This window comes from Bombina bombina, chromosome 5 (assembly GCF_027579735.1).
Source record: "Bombina bombina isolate aBomBom1 chromosome 5, aBomBom1.pri, whole genome shotgun sequence".
NCBI lineage: Eukaryota > Metazoa > Chordata > Amphibia > Anura > Bombinatoridae > Bombina > Bombina bombina.
The window spans coordinates 921,689,513-921,709,745 of record NC_069503.1 but is presented as its reverse complement, the minus strand read 5'-3'; the positions used below and the strand labels follow the sequence as shown (position 1 = coordinate 921,709,745).

The following is a 20,233-nucleotide window of genomic DNA, read 5'->3' as shown; positions in this document are numbered from 1 at the left end:
TTATGGGCTAAAACGATTACTTTATTGGGGCATATTATGCAGATTGTAGCTTATAATTGGCATTATAATCTTGGGGAACGTTTAAAAAACGGCAGGCACTGTGTTGGACACCTTTTTTAGTCTGGGGGCCTTTCTAGTTATAGACTCAGCCTCATTTTCGCGCCATTACTGCTCAGTTGTTTTTGGAGAGCAAGGCATGCAGATGCATGTGTGAGGATCTAAGAATCACTAAAAAAGCTTCTAGAAGGCGTCATTTGGTATTGTATTCCCCTCTGGGCTTGGTTGGGTCTCAGCAAAGCATATAGCTGGGACTGTATAGGGGTTAAATTTGAAAACGTCTTAAAGCTCTGAAATTTGGTGTGCAATACTTTTAATGCTTTAAGACACTGTGGTGAAATTTTGGTGAATTTTGAACAATTCCTTCATACTTTTTTACATATTCAGTAATAAAGTGTTTTCAGTTTGAAATTTAAAGTGACAGTAACGGTTTTATTTTAAAACGTTTTTTGTGCTTTGTTGACAAGTTTAAGCCTGTTTAACATGTCTGTACCATCAGATAAGCTATGTTCTATATGTATGAAAGCCAATGTGTCTCCCCATTTAAATTTATGTGATAATTGTGCCATAGTGTCCAAACAAAGTAAGGACAGTAATGCCACAGATAATGATATTGCCCAAGATGATTCCTCAAATGAGGGGAGTAAACATGATACTACATCATCCCCTACTGTGTCTACACCAGTTATGCCCACACAGGAGGCCCCTAGTACATCTAGTGCGCCAATACTTATTACCATGCAACAATTAACGGCTGTAATGGATAATTCCATAGCAAATCTTTTATCCAAAATGCCTACTTATCAGAGAAAGCGCGATTGCTCTGTTTTAAACACTGAAGAGCAAGAGGACGCTGATGATAACTGTTCTGACATACCCTCACACCAATCTCAAGGGGCCATGAGGGAGGTTTTGTCTGATGGAGAAATCTCAGATTCAGGAAAAATTTCTCATCAAGCTGAACCTGATGTTGTGACATTTAAATTTAAATTAGAACATCTCCGCGCACTGCTTAAGGAGGTGTTATCTACTCTGGATGATTGTGACAATTTGGTCATTCCAGAGAAATTATGTAAGATGGACAAGTTCCTAGAGGTTCCGGTGCCCCCCGATGCTTTTCCTATACCCAAGCGGGTGGCGGACATAGTAAATAAAGAGTGGGAAAAGCCCAGCATACCTTTTGTTCCTCCCCCTATATTTAAGAAATTATTTCCTATAGTCGACCCCAGAAAGGACTTATGGCAGACAGTCCCCAAGGTCAAGGGGGCGGTTTCTACTCTAAACAAACGCACTACTATTCCTATCGAAGATAGTTGTGCTTTCAAAGATCATATGGATAAAAAATTAGAGGGTTTGCTTAAAAAGATTTTTGTACAGCAAGGTTACCTTCTACAACCAATTTCATGTATTGTTCCTGTCACTACGGCAGCGTGTTTCTGGTTCGAGGAACTAGAAAAGTCGCTCAGTAAAGAATCTTCGTATGAGGAGGTTATGGACAGAGTTCAAGCACTTAAATTGGCTAACTCTTTTGTTTTAGATGCCGCTTTGCAATTAGCTAGATTAGCGGCGAAAAATTCAGGGTTTGCTATCGTGGCGCGCAGAGCGCTTTGGCTAAAGTCTTGGTCAGCGGATGTGTCTTCCAAGACAAAATTGCTTAACATTCCTTTCAAAGGTAAAACATTATTTGGACCTGATTTGAAAGATTATTTCAGACATCACTGGGGGAAAGGGCCACGCCCTCCCACAGGATAGGTCTTTTAAGGCTAAAAATAAGCCTAATTTTCGTCCATTTCGCAGAAACGGACCAGCCTCTAATTCTGTATCCTCTAAGCAAGAGGGTAATACTTCACAACCCAAACCAGCCTGGAAACCAATGCAAGGCTGGAACAAGGGTAAGCAGGCCAAGAAGCCTACCACTGCTACCAAAACAGCATGAAGGGATAGCCCCCGATCCGGGACCGGATCTAGTGGGGGGCAGACTTTCTCTCTTTGCTCAGGCTTGGGCAAGAGATGTTCAGGATCCTTGGGCGCTAGAAATAGTTTCTCAAGGTTATCTCCTGGAATTCAAGGAACTACCCCCAAGGGGGAGGTTCCACAGGTCTCAATTATCTTCAAACCAAATAAAGAGACAGGCATTCTTACATTGTGTAGAAGACCTGTTAAAGATGGGAGTGATACATCCAGTTCCAATAAGAGAACAAGGAATGGGATTTTATTCCAATCTGTTCATAGTTCCCAAAAAATCTAAAGATCCTAAACAAATTTCGCAGGGTACCATCGTTCAAAATGGAAACTATTCGAACAATCCTACCTACTATCCAGGAAAATCAATTTATGACTACCGTGGATTTGAAGGATGCGTACCTACATATTCCTATCCACAAGGAACATCATCAGTTCCTAAGGTTCGCTTTTCTGGACAAGCATTACCAGTTTGTGGCACTTCCATTCGGATTAGCCACTGCTCCAAGGATTTTCACAAAGGTACTAGGGTCCCTTCTAGCGGTTCTAAGACCAAGGGGCATTGCAGTAGTAGCTTACTTGGACGACATCCTGATTCAAGCATCGTCCCTGTCAAAAGCAAAGGCTCATACGGACATCGTCCTAGCCTTTCTCAGATCTCACGGATGGAAGGTGAACAAAGAAAAAAGTTCTCTGTCCCCGTCAACAAGAGTTCCCTTCTTGGGAACAATAATAGATTCCTTAGAAATGAGGATTTTTCTGACAGAGGTCAGAAAATCAAAACTTCTAAGCTCTTGTCAAGTACTTCATTCTGTTCCTCGTCCTTCCATAGCACAGTGCATGGAAGTAATAGGATTGATGGTTGCAACAATGGACATAGTTCCTTTTGCACAAATTCATCTAAGACCATTACAACTGTGCATGCTCAGACAGTGGAATGGGGATTATACAGACTTGTCTCCGACGATTCAAGTAGATCAAAAGACCAGAGATTCACTCCATTGGTGGCTGACCCTGGACAATCTGTCACAGGGAATGAGCTTCCGCAGACCAGAGTGGGTCATTGTCACGACCGACGCCAGCCTAGTGGGCTGGGGCGCGGTCTGGGAATCCCTGAAAGCTCAGGGTCTATGGTCTCGGGAAGAGTCTCTTCTCCCGATAAACATTCTGGAACTGAGAGCGATATTCAATGCTCTCAGAGCTTGGCCTCAACTAGCAAAGGCCAAATTCATAAGGTTTCAGTCAGACAACATGACGACCGTTGCATATATCAATCATCAGGGGGGAACAAGGAGTTCCCTGGCGATGAAAGAAGTGACCAAGATAATTCAATGGGCGGAGGATCACTCCTGCCACTTGTCTGCGATCCACATCCCAGGAGTGGAAAATTGGGAAGCGGATTTTCTGAGTCGTCAGACATTCCATCCGGGGGAGTGGGAACTCCATCCGGAAATCTTTGCCCAAATAACTCAATTATGGGGCATTCCAGACATGGATCTGATGGCGTCTCGTCAGAACTTCAAGGTTCCTTGCTACGGGTCCAGATCCAGGGATCCCAAGGCGACTCTAGTAGATGCACTAGTAGCACCTTGGACCTTCAACCTAGCTTATGTATTCCCACCGTTTCCTCTCATCCCCAGGCTGGTAGCCAGGATCAATCAGGAGAGGGCCTCTGTGATCTTGATAGCTCCTGCGTGGCCACGCAGGACTTGGTATGCAGACCTGGTGAATATGTCATCAGCTCCACCATGGAAGCTACCTTTGAGACAGGACCTTCTTGTTCAGGGTCCATTCGAACATCCGAATCTGGTTTCCCTCCAACTGACGGCTTGGAGATTGAACGCTTGATTTTATCAAAGCGTGGGTTTTCAGATTCTGTAATAGATACTCTGATTCAGGCTAGAAAGCCTGTAACTAGAAAAATTTACCATAAAATATGGAAAAAATATATCTGTTGGTGTGAATCTAAAGGATTCCCATAGAACAAGATAAGAATTCCTAAGATTCTATCCTTTCTACAAGAAGGTTTGGAGAACGGATTATCTGCAAGTTCTCTAAAGGGACAGATCTCTGCTTTATCTGTTTTACTTCACAAAAGACTGGCAGCCGTGCCAGATGTTCAAGCATTTGTTCAGGCTCTGGTTAGGATCAAGCCTGTTTACAGACCTTTGACTCCTCCCTGGAGTCTAAATCTAGTTCTTTCAGTTCTTCAAGGGGTTCCGTTTGAACCCTTACATTCCGTAGATATTAAGTTACTATCTTGGAAAGTTTTGTTTTTGGTTGCAATTTCTTCTGCTAGAAGAGTTTCAGAGTTATCTGCTCTGCAGTGTTCTCCGCCCTATCTGGTGTTCCATGCAGATAAGGTGGTTTTGCGTACTAAGCCTGGTTTTCTTCCGAAAGTTGTTTCCAACAAAAATATTAACCAGGAGATAGTTGTACCTTCTTTGTGTCCGAATCCAGTTTCAAAGAAGGAACGTTTGTTACACAATTTGGACGTAGTCCGTGCTCTAAAATTCTATTTAGAGGCTACTAAAGATTTCAGACAAACATCTTCCTTGTTTGTTGTTTATTCTGGTAAAAGGAGAGGTCAAAAAGCGACTTCTACCTCTCTTTCCTTTTGGCTTAAAAGCATTATCCGATTGGCTTATGAGACTGCCGGACGGCAGCCTCCTGAAAGAATCACAGCTCACTCCACTAGGGCTGTGGCTTCCACATGGGCCTTCAAGAACGAGGCTTCTGTTGACCAGATATGTAAGACAGCGACTTGGTTTTCACTGCACACTTTTGCCAAATTTTACAAATTTGATACTTTTGCTTCTTCGGAGGCTATTTTTGGGAGAAAGGTTTTGCAAGCTGTGGTTCCTTCCGTTTAGGTGACCTGATTTGCTCCCTCCCTTCATCCGTGTCCTAAAGCTTTGGTATTGTTTCCCACAAGTAAGGATGACGCCGTGGACCGGACACACCAATGTTGGAGAAAACAGAATTTATGCTTACCTGATAAATTACTTTCTCCAACGGTGTGTCCGGTCCACGGCCCGCCCTGGTTTTTTAATCAGGTCTGATGAATTATTTTCTTTAACTACAGTCACCACGGTATCATATGGTTTCTCCTATATATATTTCCTCCTGTCCGTCGGTCGAATGACTGGGTGGGCGGAGCCTAGGAGGGATCATGTGACCAGCTTTGCTGGGACTCTTTGCCATTTCCTGTTGGGGAAGAGAATATCCCACAAGTAAGGATGACGCCGTGGACCGGACACACCGTTGGAGAAAGTAATTTATCAGGTAAGCATAAATTCTGTTTTTTCTTCCAGTTGGGGAGACCATGCACTTAACAAATTAAAACACACTGCTTTTTTTATTGGGACATAGATAATCCTGTTGCATGGGAGGCACTGTAGCATGTGTGAGACTAACATTTAAACTCTTTTATTAGGCTTTATTTTCTGACACATATTTACTTGATAAAACAAAACAAGTTTAAACTGAAAGTAAGGCTGAATTTTCTATTTCAGCAGCTTATTAATTTCCCCTTTGCTTTAATATAAAATCATGCAACATTTTAAACTGTCAGGTTTGAAAAACGGTTATTTCTGGTACTTGGTATACCAGGAAGTAGTGCCTCTCTGTGTCGCAGCAGTAATTTGAGCTTGGCAGTTGTGGTCACATGATCGGCTTTACTTCATAACGTTTCTGAGGAAAAAGTAGTTTTTCTCCATTTCTGGGTGATCTGTTCTTAATTGGTAGCAGTAAGGATCCTCCGTAATTGAGGTGTGGGGTTGACTGAGGAGTATTTTAGAAGTTTATTTGATGTTTATTAAAGGTTTTTTCTTAACTTTTCTCACAATTTTAGTTGGGGATCCTTATTTGGGATAAAATTTAAAGTGCATTTTTTCCTTGGCTTATTTTAATTGAATATTAAAATCTTTGAAACTTATCTGTACAAGTTTATTTACTGTTTCACAACATGTCTGATATGGAGCAAGAGCCTGCTCTCATGAATTCATGCTTATTATGTTTAGATGCACAAATTGCAGCTCCTATGCAATTTTGTTCTTCATGTGTCAAGAAAACCTTAAGCCTAATGTCTCTCAGGATGATGCTGGTAAAATAATACCTCAGCTTTCTCCTGCTACGTCCCAAGCCTCAATGGCATCACATGCAGTGCCCTGCGGTTCCTCTATAACTCCTAGTGTAGTTTATTTAAAAGCCGAAATTTCTGCCCATGTATCTTCAGCGGTATCTGCAGCATTAGCTGGCATTCCCAGATTACAGGGAAAACGCAATAGGAAATCTAGAAATTCAGAAAGTAATGTGCCTGCCCTCAGTTCTGCTTCCCAAGTTGCCCTTTCTTATAAGTCTGATGAGGAAGATACATTGGGATTTTCTAAGGGGGAAATCTCAGATTCGGACAGTATAATTCCTCCTTCTGAGACTGAGGTGGTATCCTTCAGATTTAAGCTTGAACACCTTTGTGTATTGTTAAAGGAGGTTTTAGCTACTTTTAGATGATTCCGATACCCCTGTCATTGTCACTCCTAAGAAAATCTAGTAAACGTAATAGTTTCTTTGTTGAACCTTCCACAGAGTTTCTTTGATGAACCTTCCACTGAGGTTTTTCTGTGCTGGACCGTGCTAGGGAGATTATCTCACAGGAATGGGAGAAACCAGGGGTGTCTTTTTCCCTATCTCCCATATTGAGGATAGCTGTTGAGGATAGCTGCTCTTTTAAGGATCCGATGGACAAGAAGCTAGAGGCTTATTTTAAAAAGATTTATGTTCATCAAGGTCTCCAATGGCAACCTGAGGTGATTATTGCCACTGTGACTAGTGCAGCATCTTATTGGTTCGGCGCCTAGTCTGATTCTCTTCAAGTGGAGACTTGCTTGGATGAAATTCAAGATAGGATTAAAGCTCTTAAGTTGGCCAATTTCTTTAATGCAGATGCCATTTTACAGGTTGTTAGACTAGGAGCAAAAACTTCTAGTTTCGCTGTCCTAGCCCGCAGGGCGTTTTGGTTGAAATCCTGGTCTGTGGACATTTCCTCTAAAGTCAAGCTTCTGGCGACTCCTTACAAGGGCAAAACCTTATTTGGACCCGGTTTGGCAGAAATTATCTCTAATATTACGGGTGGAAAAAGGGTCTTTTCTACCTCAAGATAAAAAGAATAGGCCTAAAGGACGTCAGAGTAATTTTCGTTCCTTTCATAACTTCAGAGGAAAGCCTTCCCCTTCTTCTTCCAAGCAGGAACAATCCAAGTCTTCTTGGAAACCCAATCAGTCTTGGAACAAGGGGAAACAATCAAAGAAACCCGCAGCTGATTCCAAATCAGCATGAAGGGTTTTCCCCTGACCTGGGATCGGATCAGGTGGGGGGGCAGACTTTCTCAGTTCTCTCAAGCCTGGATACGAGATGTCCCAGATCACTGGACTGTGGACATAGTATCCCAAGGTTACAAATTGAAATTCAAGACTTTTCCTCCCAGAGGCAGATTCCTTCTCTCAAGACTATCTGTAGACCAGTTAAAGAGAGAGGCGTTCTTGAAATGTATACAACATCTTTCCTCCCAGGGAGTGATGGTTCCAGTTCCAGTGCGTGACAGGGTCTCGGGTTCTACTCCAACCTATTTGTGGTTCCCAAAAAAGAGGGAACTTTCCGTCCCATTCTAGACTTGAAGTGTCTGAAGATTTTTCTGACAGAGGTCAAGAAAAACAAAATAATTTCCTCTTGCCTCTCTCTTCAGGCTACTGCTTATCCTTCAGTGGCTCAATGTATGGAGATAATCGGTCTGATGGTGACTTCCATGGACATTATTCCTTTTGCTCGATTCCATTTGAGAGCTCTTAAGTTGTGCATGCTCAGACAATGGAAATGCGACCATGCTGATCTTTCGCAGAGAATAGAGTTAGATCAGTCGTCAAGGGACTCTCTCCCATGGTGGATTTCTCAGGGACATCTGTCTCAGGGCACATGCTTTTGGAGACCTTCCTGGGTGATCTTGACCACAGACGCCAGCTGGAACTCGTTAAAAGCTCAGGGCCTTTGGACTCGGGAGGAGTCTGCTCTTCCCATCAACATCTTGGAGTTGAGGGCGATTTACAATGCTCTATTGGTTTGGCCTCCGTTGTTTAAGTCTGTTGTTCCTCCTTGGAGCCTTAACCTTGTTCTTAAAGTTTTACAGTTGGCTCCGTTTGAGCCATTGCATTCCATAGACATTAAGTTGTTATCTTGGAAGGTTTTGTTTCTTGTTGCTATCTCTTTTGCTCAAAGAGTCTCGGAACTCTCAGCTCTGCAGTGTGATTCCCCTTATCTTATTTTTCATGCTGATAAGGCGGTTCTTCTTACTAAGTTAGGTTTCCTTCCTAAGGTTGTTTCTAATAAAAATATCAATCATGAAATTGTTGTTCCCTCTCTGTGTCCTAATCCTTCTTCTTCCAAAGAACATTTGTTAAACAATTTGGATGTTGTACGTGCTCTTAAATTCTACTTACAGGAGACTAAGGATTTTCGCCAGTCCTCTGCCCTCTTCGTCTGTTTCTCTGGGAAAGGTAAAGGTCAGAAATCTACTGCTACTACTCTTTCTTTTTGGTTACGTAATATAATTCGATTGGCTTATGAGACTGCTGGACAGCAGCCTCCTGAGAGAATTACGGCTCATTCCACAAGAGCTGTTTCCTCTTCTTGGGCTTTCAAAAATGAAGCTTCTGTGGAACAAATTTTCAAGGCTGCAACTTGGTCTTCTCTACATACTTTTTCTAAATTTACCAAATTTGATATTTTTGGCTAGGAATGATATTCCCAACAGTAATTACTCAAGTCGTGGACTCACCATATCCTGAAATAAATAAATTTATCAGGTAAGCATAATTTTTTTTTTTTTAGCAAGAAGAAGTTAGGGCGTATATTACCACTCTAAGAAATTAAGGGGATACGGCACTCTTAAATTTATAAAAAATAAAATAAAAAATGTATTTATTAAAAAGCATGACCAACATATTAAGCAAAAATACCTTTATCATACGTGCATCAATATACAAATTCATGTGTACAAAAAAATATGAATAACTACAAAGAGCAACAAATAACCCTGCTTTAAATCCTGAACATTTTGAATGTCCACAGAACTGTTAAAATATATGAAACTAGTCCTAAATCCCATGTACATGGGCCAAAGTCCCCATCCACTTGGATCCCCTCTCCCTCCCTCCTTCCCCTTCTCAGCCGCTCTCAACACGCCCCCACGCCCGTCCGCCCACTGCGCAGGACTGCATTGGACAAACATACCTGGACTTTTATAATATAGGATAGGGTCAAGAAGAAGATAAAACGCTACTCATAAATACTGAGTTCACAGAAAGAATACTTATCTATTTTGGTTAATGCACGGAAGCCTTCAGCATGTCTGAGATTTAACACCGGAGTAGATTATGGTAGCCCTGACGAAGCCCCTGGCTGTGGAAGCATTTGGAAAGGGGAGAAACGTACGTTGGCAAGCTCCTTTGAAATAAAGAGACTGTGTAATCCTTGTAAATCCTGACACCTGCTTATAGTAAGACCTGTGATCTGCACAGTATGTGTATAGTGCATCTTTAGACGCCAAACAGCTTGGATGATTACAGCTGCATCTGTAATGCAGAGTGTCGCTAGGTCTACTACTCTTTATGTGATTGAGGACTGTGTTTATTGGCAAGGCGAGAGCTCGCTAGAAGTGAAGGTGTGACTCATGTATATGTGTGTGTGTATGTGTGTGTGTGTATATATATATATATATATATATATATATATATATATATATATATATATATATATATATATATATATATATATATTGTGTGTGTGTTTGTTAGTATGTACATTGGGCCTCGCCAGTGAGGTGTAGCCATATTACTCTAAGCACACTGAGCAAGGAGTCCACGTCTGGATTCCCCTTTTTTCCCATAGGGAGACTAAATACACACAGAGAGAAACACACTCACAGGAATGAACAACCGGCTCAATAGCATTGTTAGCCCATTCTATGGTGATTTACCACCTGGGTACAGCTTCTTTTAGCCCAGTAATGCTTTTCACAGAGTAGAACTTTCCTGTAGTATATCAGTCTGATCCCGCCTATTACGGTTAGTCCAGCGCCAAAATACCAGACAATTCCTCTCTGAACAAGAAACACAGCAACCCCAGACCATCGTTTCAGCCTTCATTGGGCCTCCTCAGTGAGGTATAGCCATATTCCTCTAAGCACACTGAGCAAGGAGTCCACGTCTGGATTCCCCTTTTTCCACCCACAGGGAGACTAAATACACACAGAGAGAAGCAGACTCATGGGAACGAACAACCGGCTCAATATCATTGTTAGCCTGTTCTATGGCAATTTACCACAATAGGCAGGATCAAACTGATATACTACAGGAAACTTCTACTGTGTGAAAAACATTACTGGGCTAAAAAGTTGCACCCAGGTAGTAAATCGCCATAGAACAGGCTAACAATGGTATTGAGCCAGTTGTTTGTTCATGTGAGTGCACTTCTCTCTGTATGTATACATATATATACACACACACACACACACACACACACATATACACACACATACACACACATACACACACATACACACAAACACCCACACACACATATATATATATAATATATATATATATATATATATATATATATATATATATATATATATATATATATATAGATCAGTATCGAAGAAGGGCACTCTCAGGATTTGTAGAAGGAAGAATATTTTCTTTATTCTTAGAACATTAATACATGGTCGACGTTTCGGCCCTCAGTTGGGCCTTCATCAGGACAGGTACAATCTGAAAGACAAACATGTGGACAAATACTAGAAACATAAAACAATAGGAACAACACACAACATGACACAGTCTACCAATATCACCATCACCAATAAATTAAAACGGACTATACAGTCTGAAAAGGGAATCTCCCAACCTTCAACAAAGGGTACCCAAAGAACAAACCAAGAATTTATAAGGCAAAAATGCAAAAGCAAATAATATGATGTAATAGAAATAACAACAATAATAGCAACTGTATGGACTGTGCAGACTGAGACCATGCAACTTTCAACAAAGGATACCAAAGAACAAACTAAGGGCGTATACAGCAAAAATACAAAAAAGAAATAATATACTGAGATAAAGAAAACATCAATACCATCGATGGCCTGAGACCATCAAAGTAAGGGAAATGCCAAATCTAAACAAACTAAGTATCGGTATGTATACCAGAACAATGTGGCATACATAGCTCAATAGTCCCATGTAGTAATATTTGTAACTAAACAAAACAATTGCAAACACCAACGTGAGATAGGAACCAGGCAAGACCTAGGCAAAAGTGGACAGTGTGTAGTTCACATAATGAACCAACAGGTTAATGTGCAAACACATGCAACAGAGAAACAATGGCATAGGCGTGGAACGCCTGCTATGTGCTTAACAAAGCATGTAGGCCAGAAACTGACAGGGCGCAAAGGAAATAACTATGTACAAATTGTATATACAAAAACTTGACAAATGATAATAACCAAAGCGGTACTACCAGTAAGAGTAGTATAAAAAACGGCCAAGACCCACATACCAGGGCATCAAAACGAAAGTCTATAGATAAGCATGCGTGGATAGTAAAAGTAAAGGTACCAGTATACACACAGCGCCAAACTACACGTAACCCGTTAATACGCGGTACATGCTAGTAGCCCATAAAGTTATATAAAACTTGTCAAGCTGTTACAAACCAAGTAGTGGAAAAAAGATCTGAGACATATGATGCAAAGTAAATGTGCTAATAAGAGCGTTACAATACCTTTGAACTGCCGAGCGGCAATGATCATAGATCCAAAATAGACGAGTGGAGGTAGGTGCAGGGCAACGCCTTAAATAGGGGGGGGGGGCCAGAGAGGCAATCAGTCAATGATAGGATGAGCTCGGCCAACACCTCCCATAGTTATGGCAACCAGACTGTTGTTTAGAGAGAAGTAAATCACCTAATAACAGATATTGTAGGGGAGCGGGGCACAGCTCCCTGTGATAAACGTGTGAAAACACATAGTAAGCATATACAGACACATAGCGTAAAGGCAAATAAACATGTGAGACAAAGTGTCACTCTACGTCCAGCTGCAAACATGCCCAGTAGCCGCAATGGGAGCACTGCCAACAGCCGAACTCACACACACCACTCAAAGCAGTGGGCGCGTGTGTGTCTAAGAAGGCAGAAGTTAACTAACATAACGGTGGTGCTGCATGGAGCATTATTTAGATAGAAGCCGCAATTGAGGCCAGCATAGATATGGGGATTCATACACCAAACGGCCGGTATGACCTGAAAGGGCACGCATACCAAACAATGATAAGAAGCCACCAGGAGTAATACCTGAATCCAACATCCGTATGTCCAAGGGCAAAGGGCCACACATCTGAACTTAGATGTGGAAGCCTTGTTAGACATAAACGTATATGCAAAGAGTCAGACCCTAATTATGAGGTCTAAAGGGGGACAACATACGTATCCAAGCAGAAGAGCTAACATTAGAACCAAAGTAATAATGGCCACGTATGGCACATATATTCAAATACAAGTAACCCTGCTAGGAATGACATCTATACAAACGCCCACAACTGTGTATCACGTCCAAAGGGGACAGAAACAACTGCCCTAGCGGACTACAAAATACTCTAAACTTATATAGAAAAAGCCCCAATTGGCGCATAACTCAGAATATTGATACGTCAGCAGATGACAATATATACATATGTGAGAAAGATTAATTATGCCAAGCACAATACAAAGGATAACCAGAATGGTGATATGGTACACATACCGCAAGGGTTCACACAGACAGCACTGAAGGAGGAAATCACATAGAGTCAATCATACGGTTAGAAGAATAGAATAAACAAAAAACAAACATAAAAACGTAAAAAGGAACAGAAGAGCTGAGTACAAGGAAACAAAAAATGCAGAATATATAACAAAGAAGCCATGAGCTAGTGTTGAGATAGTAGTGTAAGAGGACATCGTCCGCCGCAGCATTGCTGCCCTATAGGAAAGAAAAGAAAAGAAAAAACAAAAACAAAGAAACAACCAGTCATTTATAGCTCAGAAAAATACAGAGAAATTCAAGTGGGCATTAAGTCCATTTGGGCTCAAAGTGTTCAATCTGTAAATCCATTTTGCTTCACATTTTAATAGTTCTTTTCACAATCCAAACCCGCCTGGAGACCCAACCAGGCTTGGAACAAGGGTAAACAACCCAAGAAACCCGCTGCTGCCCCAAGACAGCATGAAGGGGTGGCCCCTGATCCGGGACCGGGTCTTGTAGGGGGCAGACTTGTCCAGGCTTGGATGCGAGACGTTCAGGATGCCTGGACACTAGAAATCGTGTCTCAGGGGTATCAGTTGGAGTTCAAAAATTCTTCCCAAGGGGAAGGTTTCTTCTTTCACGATTGTCTGTAGACCAGATAAAAAGAGAGGCGTTCTTACGTTGTGTAAAAGACCTCTCCACTATGGGAGTAATTTGTCCCGTTCAAAAACAGGAACAGGGGCAGGGGTTTTACTCAAACCTTTTCGTGGTTCCCAAAAAAGAGGGAATGTTCCGACCCATTTTAGATCTCAAGAGTCTAAACAAGTTTCTCAGAGTTCCATCCTTCAAGATGGAGACTATTCGGACAATTCTTCCATTAATCCAGGAGGGCCAATATATGACTACCGTGGACTTAAAGGATGCATATCTTCATATTCCTATCCAGAAGGATCATCACCAGTTTCTAAGGTTTGCCTTCCTGGACAAACATTTTCAGTTTGTGGCTCTCCCTTTCGGGCTGGCCACGGCACCCAGGATCTTCACGAAGGTTCTAGGGTCTCTGCTGGCGGTTCTCAGACCTTGGGGCATTGCAGTGGTGCCTTATCTGGACGATATTCTGATCCAGGCGTTGTCTTATCAACTGACAAAGTCTCATACCGACATGGTTCTTTCCTTTCTACGTCCAAATTATGTAACAGAAGGAGCGTCTGTTACATAATTTGGACGTAGTCCGTGCCTTGAAGTTCTACTTACAGGCGACTAAGGATTTTCATCAATCATCTTCATTATTTGTTGTTTTTTTCTGGGAAACGTAGGGGTCAGAAAGCTACGGCTACCTCTTTCTTTTTGGCTGAAGAGTATAATTCGTTTTGCATATGAGACTGCTGGACAGCAGCCTCCTGAAAGAATTACGGCTCATTCTACCAAGGCTGTGGCTTCCTCATGGGCATTTAAAAATGATGCTTCTGTTGAACAGATTTGCAAGGCTGCAACTTGGTCGTCTCTTCACACTTTTTCCAAATTTTACAAATTTGATACTTTTGCCTCGTCCGAGGCTGTTTTTGGGAGAAAGGTTCTTCAAGCAGTGGTGCCTTCTGTTTAGGTTCCTGTCTTGTCCCTCCCTTTCATCCGTGTCCTATAGCTTTGGTATTGTATCCCATAAGTAAGGATGAAATCCGTGGTCTCGTTATATTTTGTAAAAGAAAAGGAAATTTATGCTTACCTGATAAATTTATTTCTTTTACGATATGACGAGTCCAAGGCCCTTCCTGTAGTTTTTTCAGAAGACAGGTTTTTATTTTTGTTAAACTTCAGTGACCTCTGCTCATTGGCTCTTCCTTTCTCTTCCTAACTTCGGTCGAATGACTGGGTTGAGGGGGAAGGGAGGAGCTATTTATGCAGCTCTGCTGTGGAGCTCTTTGCCTCCTCCTGCTGACCAGGAGGCGATATCCCATAAGTAAGGATGAAATCTGTGGACTCGTCACATTGTAAAAAAAATAAATTTATCAGTTAAGCATAATTTTCCTTTTTCAGTCATGTGACTGCTATTGAAAAGCATTGAGAAGCAGTGCATTGATTAAAATAACCAGTAGGTGGAGCTGTCCGCTTGTGTTGCAGCAAAGATATGCAAGCCAAGCAAGCTAAAATGAATCAATATAACTAGACCAAAGCTTTAAAAATAATGTATTAGGTGTTACTTATGACAATTTTGAGAGGGGCCTGGAACCTAACTCCATCACTTCCCATTGACTTAGAAATTATAAACTGGGTTTCAATTTACAACGGTTTCAATTTACAACCATTCCTTCTGGAACCTAACCCCGGCGTAAACTGAGGGCTACCTGTGTGTGTGTGTGTGTGTGTGTGTGTGTGTATATATATATATATATATATATATATATATATATATATATATATATATATATATATATATATATATATATATATATATATATATATATATATATATATATATATATATATATATATATATAATGTGATTGAGATTTATCCTGTGCAAGTCTAAAGGGCCGGTACAGCTGAATGTTACTACATGGCAATTCGTGAAATCATTTGTATTTGCTGACCTGCCTTGTGTACTTCTTAGAACTAGTGTGCAGCAGGAGCAGCAGTCATGTGTGGAGTTATGAGATTTCACTATCAGTGGAGGAGTGACCTTTAATACCTATTCACATGCGGTATGTAAGTCCGGTATACCTCTCGTGAGCTAAGATGGGCCGGTAATGCTGGATGTTTTTTATACGGTGGTCTGTGATATTATCCATATCGCTAATCTGCATAATATATTCTTTAGACATTGAGTGCAGCAGGCGCTGCAGTCATTTTTTAATATAATCCTTTGGCTTTCTTATTGGCTGCTTCGGATCACCAATCAGATCTCCTACCTTTACATCACATGACACGCTGAACATTTTGGAAACAAGGGTCTGACTACCAAGGTGTCTTTTCTAGCATTTTTAATCTCAGACATGCTGAATGCTTGTGTGCATTAACCAAAATCGATAAGTATACTTTCTGTGAACTAAATATCCACAGAACTGGTGAAATGTATGAAATGGGGTCATGAAGAGCATTAAACGCTACTCCATAAAGTGTTCAGGATTTTAAGCAGGGTTATTTGTTGCTATTTGTTTGCTGTTTTTTCTTATTTATTTGTATGCATGAATTTGTATATTGATGCTCATATGATAAGGATATTTTTGCCTAATATATTGTAAGAATTTTATTTAAAAAAATATTAATTAGAATTTGAATTTTGGAATTCTGAATTTGGGAATTTGTACCTGTGTGATGTATAGATGCTTTTATGAAACAATATTGCTATATTTTGTTCTTGATTTACTTGTATTAGGATCAAATAAAAGTTCCTTTTATTATGTATTTATTTTTTTAAAGAGTCGTTCAGATATTCAGTGCCAGCATCGATGGCAGAAAGTTTTAAATCCTGAGCTTATTAAAGGTCCATGGACAAAAGAGGAAGATCAGAGGGTAAGTAAATATTATTAAAGTTGGCAACCTAGTAGACAATGTGAGACTTGTGAACTTGGCCTCACATTAAAGATATACATACATTTTTATATTGAATTTGTTTATCTTGCTATTTAAAAATAGTGGTGTTTATCACAATGTTGATGATATTTTTGGCGGATATCAAGTTTTTGGTTTATCTGACATTAGGTGGATTTCCAAACCCACTGTAAGGCTAATTTGCATTAGCCAATCACAGTGGGCAACCTGCATTCTCCCTTTCTCTGTAGTTACGGGTATAACACAACAGGCCACGCATGTGCTCTATTGTGCTGTAATCAAATGCATGCGCATTCAGATCAGGAGTTCCCTGTCAGTTTTCAGAAAACCTGGCAAAATTCTTCAGGAATTGCTGTGCCCATGCGTTAGATCTCCAAAACAGTTGCACATGCGTTAAAGGGAGTAAATCTATGCTAATATATTGCAAATGGATGGGTGTTTTAGTGACCAAGTCGGACAGCCCTTTCTCGTGGGCTGGCAATTCAGACGTCATAACCATATAAGAAATGAAGTTTTAAACAGTCTTAGAGGCTTTGGTTTTGTGAAATAGTAAATTCACATTTATTACTTTATCATATAGGAACGTTGTGTGTGTTAAAAACATTTTTTATGTTGACTTTTCTAATCCTTTAATTGAGCAGAAAGTGTTTCTAGGTTTTGTGAAATTTTGGCTTAGAAACAAGAAGAACTGTACAGGGAATTAGTGTCTTGCAGAAGAAAGGGGCCACATGTTCTAGTATCTAAAATAGCAAGACTCAAAAAGATCACACACTGACCATTGTCAAAGTGCAATGTGGTGTTGATGGCTAACTTAATTGTGTTTTGACCATGCCCACAACCAATGTTCCATTCAAAAATATGTTGGGACACTTGGGATCATGCTAAAAATATCATGTTAGGACCTTATCAAGTCCCATTAGTTGTTAAATTCAATATGTGAGAAATAGTATTATGATTTTGAGTTTTTTGATCGCTTTGAACAGAATTTGTCCATGTTATTTATGGGACATTTTTTGACAATTCGATAATGTGTTTGCAGTGCCGATAAACAATAAAAAAAGGAAATTTATGCTTACCTGATAAATTAATTTATTTTACGATATGCAGAGTCCACGGGTTTCATCCTTACTTGTGGGATATTAACCTCCTGCTAACAGGAAGTGGCAAAGAGCACCACAGCAGAGCTGTTACATAGCTCCTCCCCCCCAGTCATTCGACCGGAGATATAGGAAGAGAAAGGAAAAGCTAAAAGGTGCAGAGGTGACTGAAGTTTTGAAAAATAAAATAAATCTTGTCTTAAAATAACAGGGTGGGCCGTGGACTCGGCATATCGTAAAAGAAATTAATTTATCAGGTAAGCATAAATTTCCTTTTCTTTTACAAGATATGCCGAGTCCACGGGTTTCATCCTTACTTGTGGGATACCAATACCAAAGCTTTAGGACACGGATGAAAGGGAGGGACAAGACCGGAACCTAAATGGAAGGCACCACTGCTTGCAGAACCTTTTTCCCAAAAATAGCCTCAGAAGAAGCAAAAGTATCAAATTTGTAAAATTTGTAAAAAGTATGAAGGGAGGACCAAGTCGCAGCCTTACAAATCTGTTCAACAGAAGCATCGTTTTTAAAAGCCCATGTGGAAGCCACAGCTCTAGTAGAATGAGCCGTAATCTTTTCAGGAGGCTGCTGTCCAGCAGTCTCGTATGCCAGGCGGATGATGCTTTTCAGCCAAAAAGAAAGAGAGGTAGCTGTAGCTTTTTGACCCCTACACTTTCCAGAATAAACAATGAATAGAGAAGATGTTTGAAGGAAATCCTTGGTCGCTTGTAAGTAAAACTTCAAGGCACGAACCACGTCCAAGTTATGTAACAGACGTTCCTTTTTAGAAGAAGGATTAGGACACAAGGAAAGAACAATTTCCTGATTAATATTCTTATTTGAAACAACCTTAGGAAAAAATCCAGGTTTAGTACGCAAAACCACCTTATCAGAATGAAAGATAAGATAAGGCGAATCACATTGTAATGCAGAAAGCTCAGAAACTCTTTGAGCAGAAGAGATGGCAACTAAAAACAACACTTTCCAAGATAACAGCTTAATATCTATAAAATGCATGGGTTCAAACGGAAACCCTTGAAGAACATTAAGAACTAAATTCAGACTCCATGGCTTTACACAGATTTGTCCCCTCTACTAAATCTGGATCAAGAGACCAGGGATTCTCTTCTCTGGTGGTTATCTCGGGTCCATCTGTCCAAGGGTATGACCTTCCGCAGGCTAGATTGGACAATAGTAACGACAGATGCCAGCCTTCTGGGCTGGGGTGCAGTCTGGAACTCCCTGAAGGCTCAGGGCTTGTGGACTCAGGAGGAGACACTCCTTCCGATAAACATTCTGGAACTAAGAGCGATATTCAATGCTCTTCAGGCTTGGCCTCAGCTAGCTGCGGTCAGGTTCATTAGATTTCAGTCGGACAACATCACGACTGTAGCCTACATCAACCATCAAGGGGGAACAAGGAGTTCCCTAGCAATGTTGGAGGTTTCAAAAATAATTCTATGGGCAGAGGTTCACTCTTGCCATCTATCAGCTATCCATATCCCAGGAGTAGAGAACTGGGAGGCGGATATTCTAAGTCGACAGACTTTTCATCCGGGGGAGTGGGAACTCCATCCGGAGGTGTTTGCACAGTTGATTCAACTTTGGGGCAAACCAGAACTGGATCTCTTGGCGTCTCGTCAGAACGCCAAGCTTCCTTGTTACGGGTCCAGGGATCCCAAGGCAGCGCTGATAGATGCTCTAGCAGCGCCTTGGTCTTTCAACCTGGCTTATGTGTTTCCACCGTTTCCTCTGCTCCCTCGTCTGATTGACAAAATCAAGCAGGAGAGAGCTTCGGTGATTTTGATAGCACCTGCGTGGCCACGCAGGACTTGGTATGCAGATCTGGTGGACATGTCATCCCTTCTACCATGGACTCTACCGCTGAGGCAGGACCTTCTACTTCAGGGTCCTTTCAACCATCCAAATGTAATTTCTCTGCGTCTGACTGCTTGGAGATTGAACGCTTGATTTTATCAAAACGTGGTTTCTCCGTATCGGTCATTGATACCTTAATTCAGGCTCGAAAGCCTGTCACCAGGAAAATCTATCATAAGATATGGTGTAAATATCTTCATTGGTGTGAATCCAAGGGTTACTCATGGAGTAAAGTCAGGATTCCCAGGATATTATCTTTTCTCCAAAAAGGATTGGAGAAGGGATTGTCAGCTAGTTCCTTAAAGGGACAGATTTCTGCTCTGTCTATTCTTTTGCACAAGCGTCTGGCGGATGTTCCAGACGTTCAGGCGTTTTGTCAGGCTTTAGAATCAAGCCTGTGTTTAAACCTGTTGCTCTGCCATGGAGTTTAAATTTAGTTCTTAAAGGGGTTCCGTTTGAACCTCTGCATTCCATAGATATCAAGCTTTTATCTTGGAAAGTTCTGTTCCTAGTAGCTATCTCTTCGGCTCGAAGAGTTTCAGAGTTATCTGCCTTGCAGTGTGATTCCCCTTATCTGATCTTCCATGCAGATAAGGTAGTTTTGCGTACCAAACCTGGGTTTCTTCCTAAAGTGGTATCTAATAAGAATATCAATCAGGAGATTGTTGTTCCGTCACTGTGTCCTAATCCTTCTTCAAAGAAGGAACGTCTATTACACAATCTTGACATGGTTCGTGCTTTAAAGTTTTATTTACAAGCTACTAAAGATTTCTTTCATGTAATTAGCAAGAGTCCATGAGCTAGTGACGTATGGGATATACATTCCTACCAGGAGGGGCAAAGTTTCCCAAAC

General features: G+C 41.0%; 1 protein-coding gene across 1 annotated transcript in view; it reads left to right on the top strand.

Annotated features, from left to right (window-relative positions):
• MYBL1 (MYB proto-oncogene like 1) overlaps nucleotides 1-20,233 on the top strand; it is a 397,408-nt gene that overhangs the window by 102,363 nt on the left and 274,812 nt on the right. Inside the window, exon 4 of the mRNA XM_053715092.1 lies at nucleotides 16,274-16,366. Coding sequence (XP_053571067.1) covers nucleotides 16,274-16,366 — 93 coding nt within the window. The remainder of the gene's footprint in view (nucleotides 1-16,273; nucleotides 16,367-20,233) is intronic.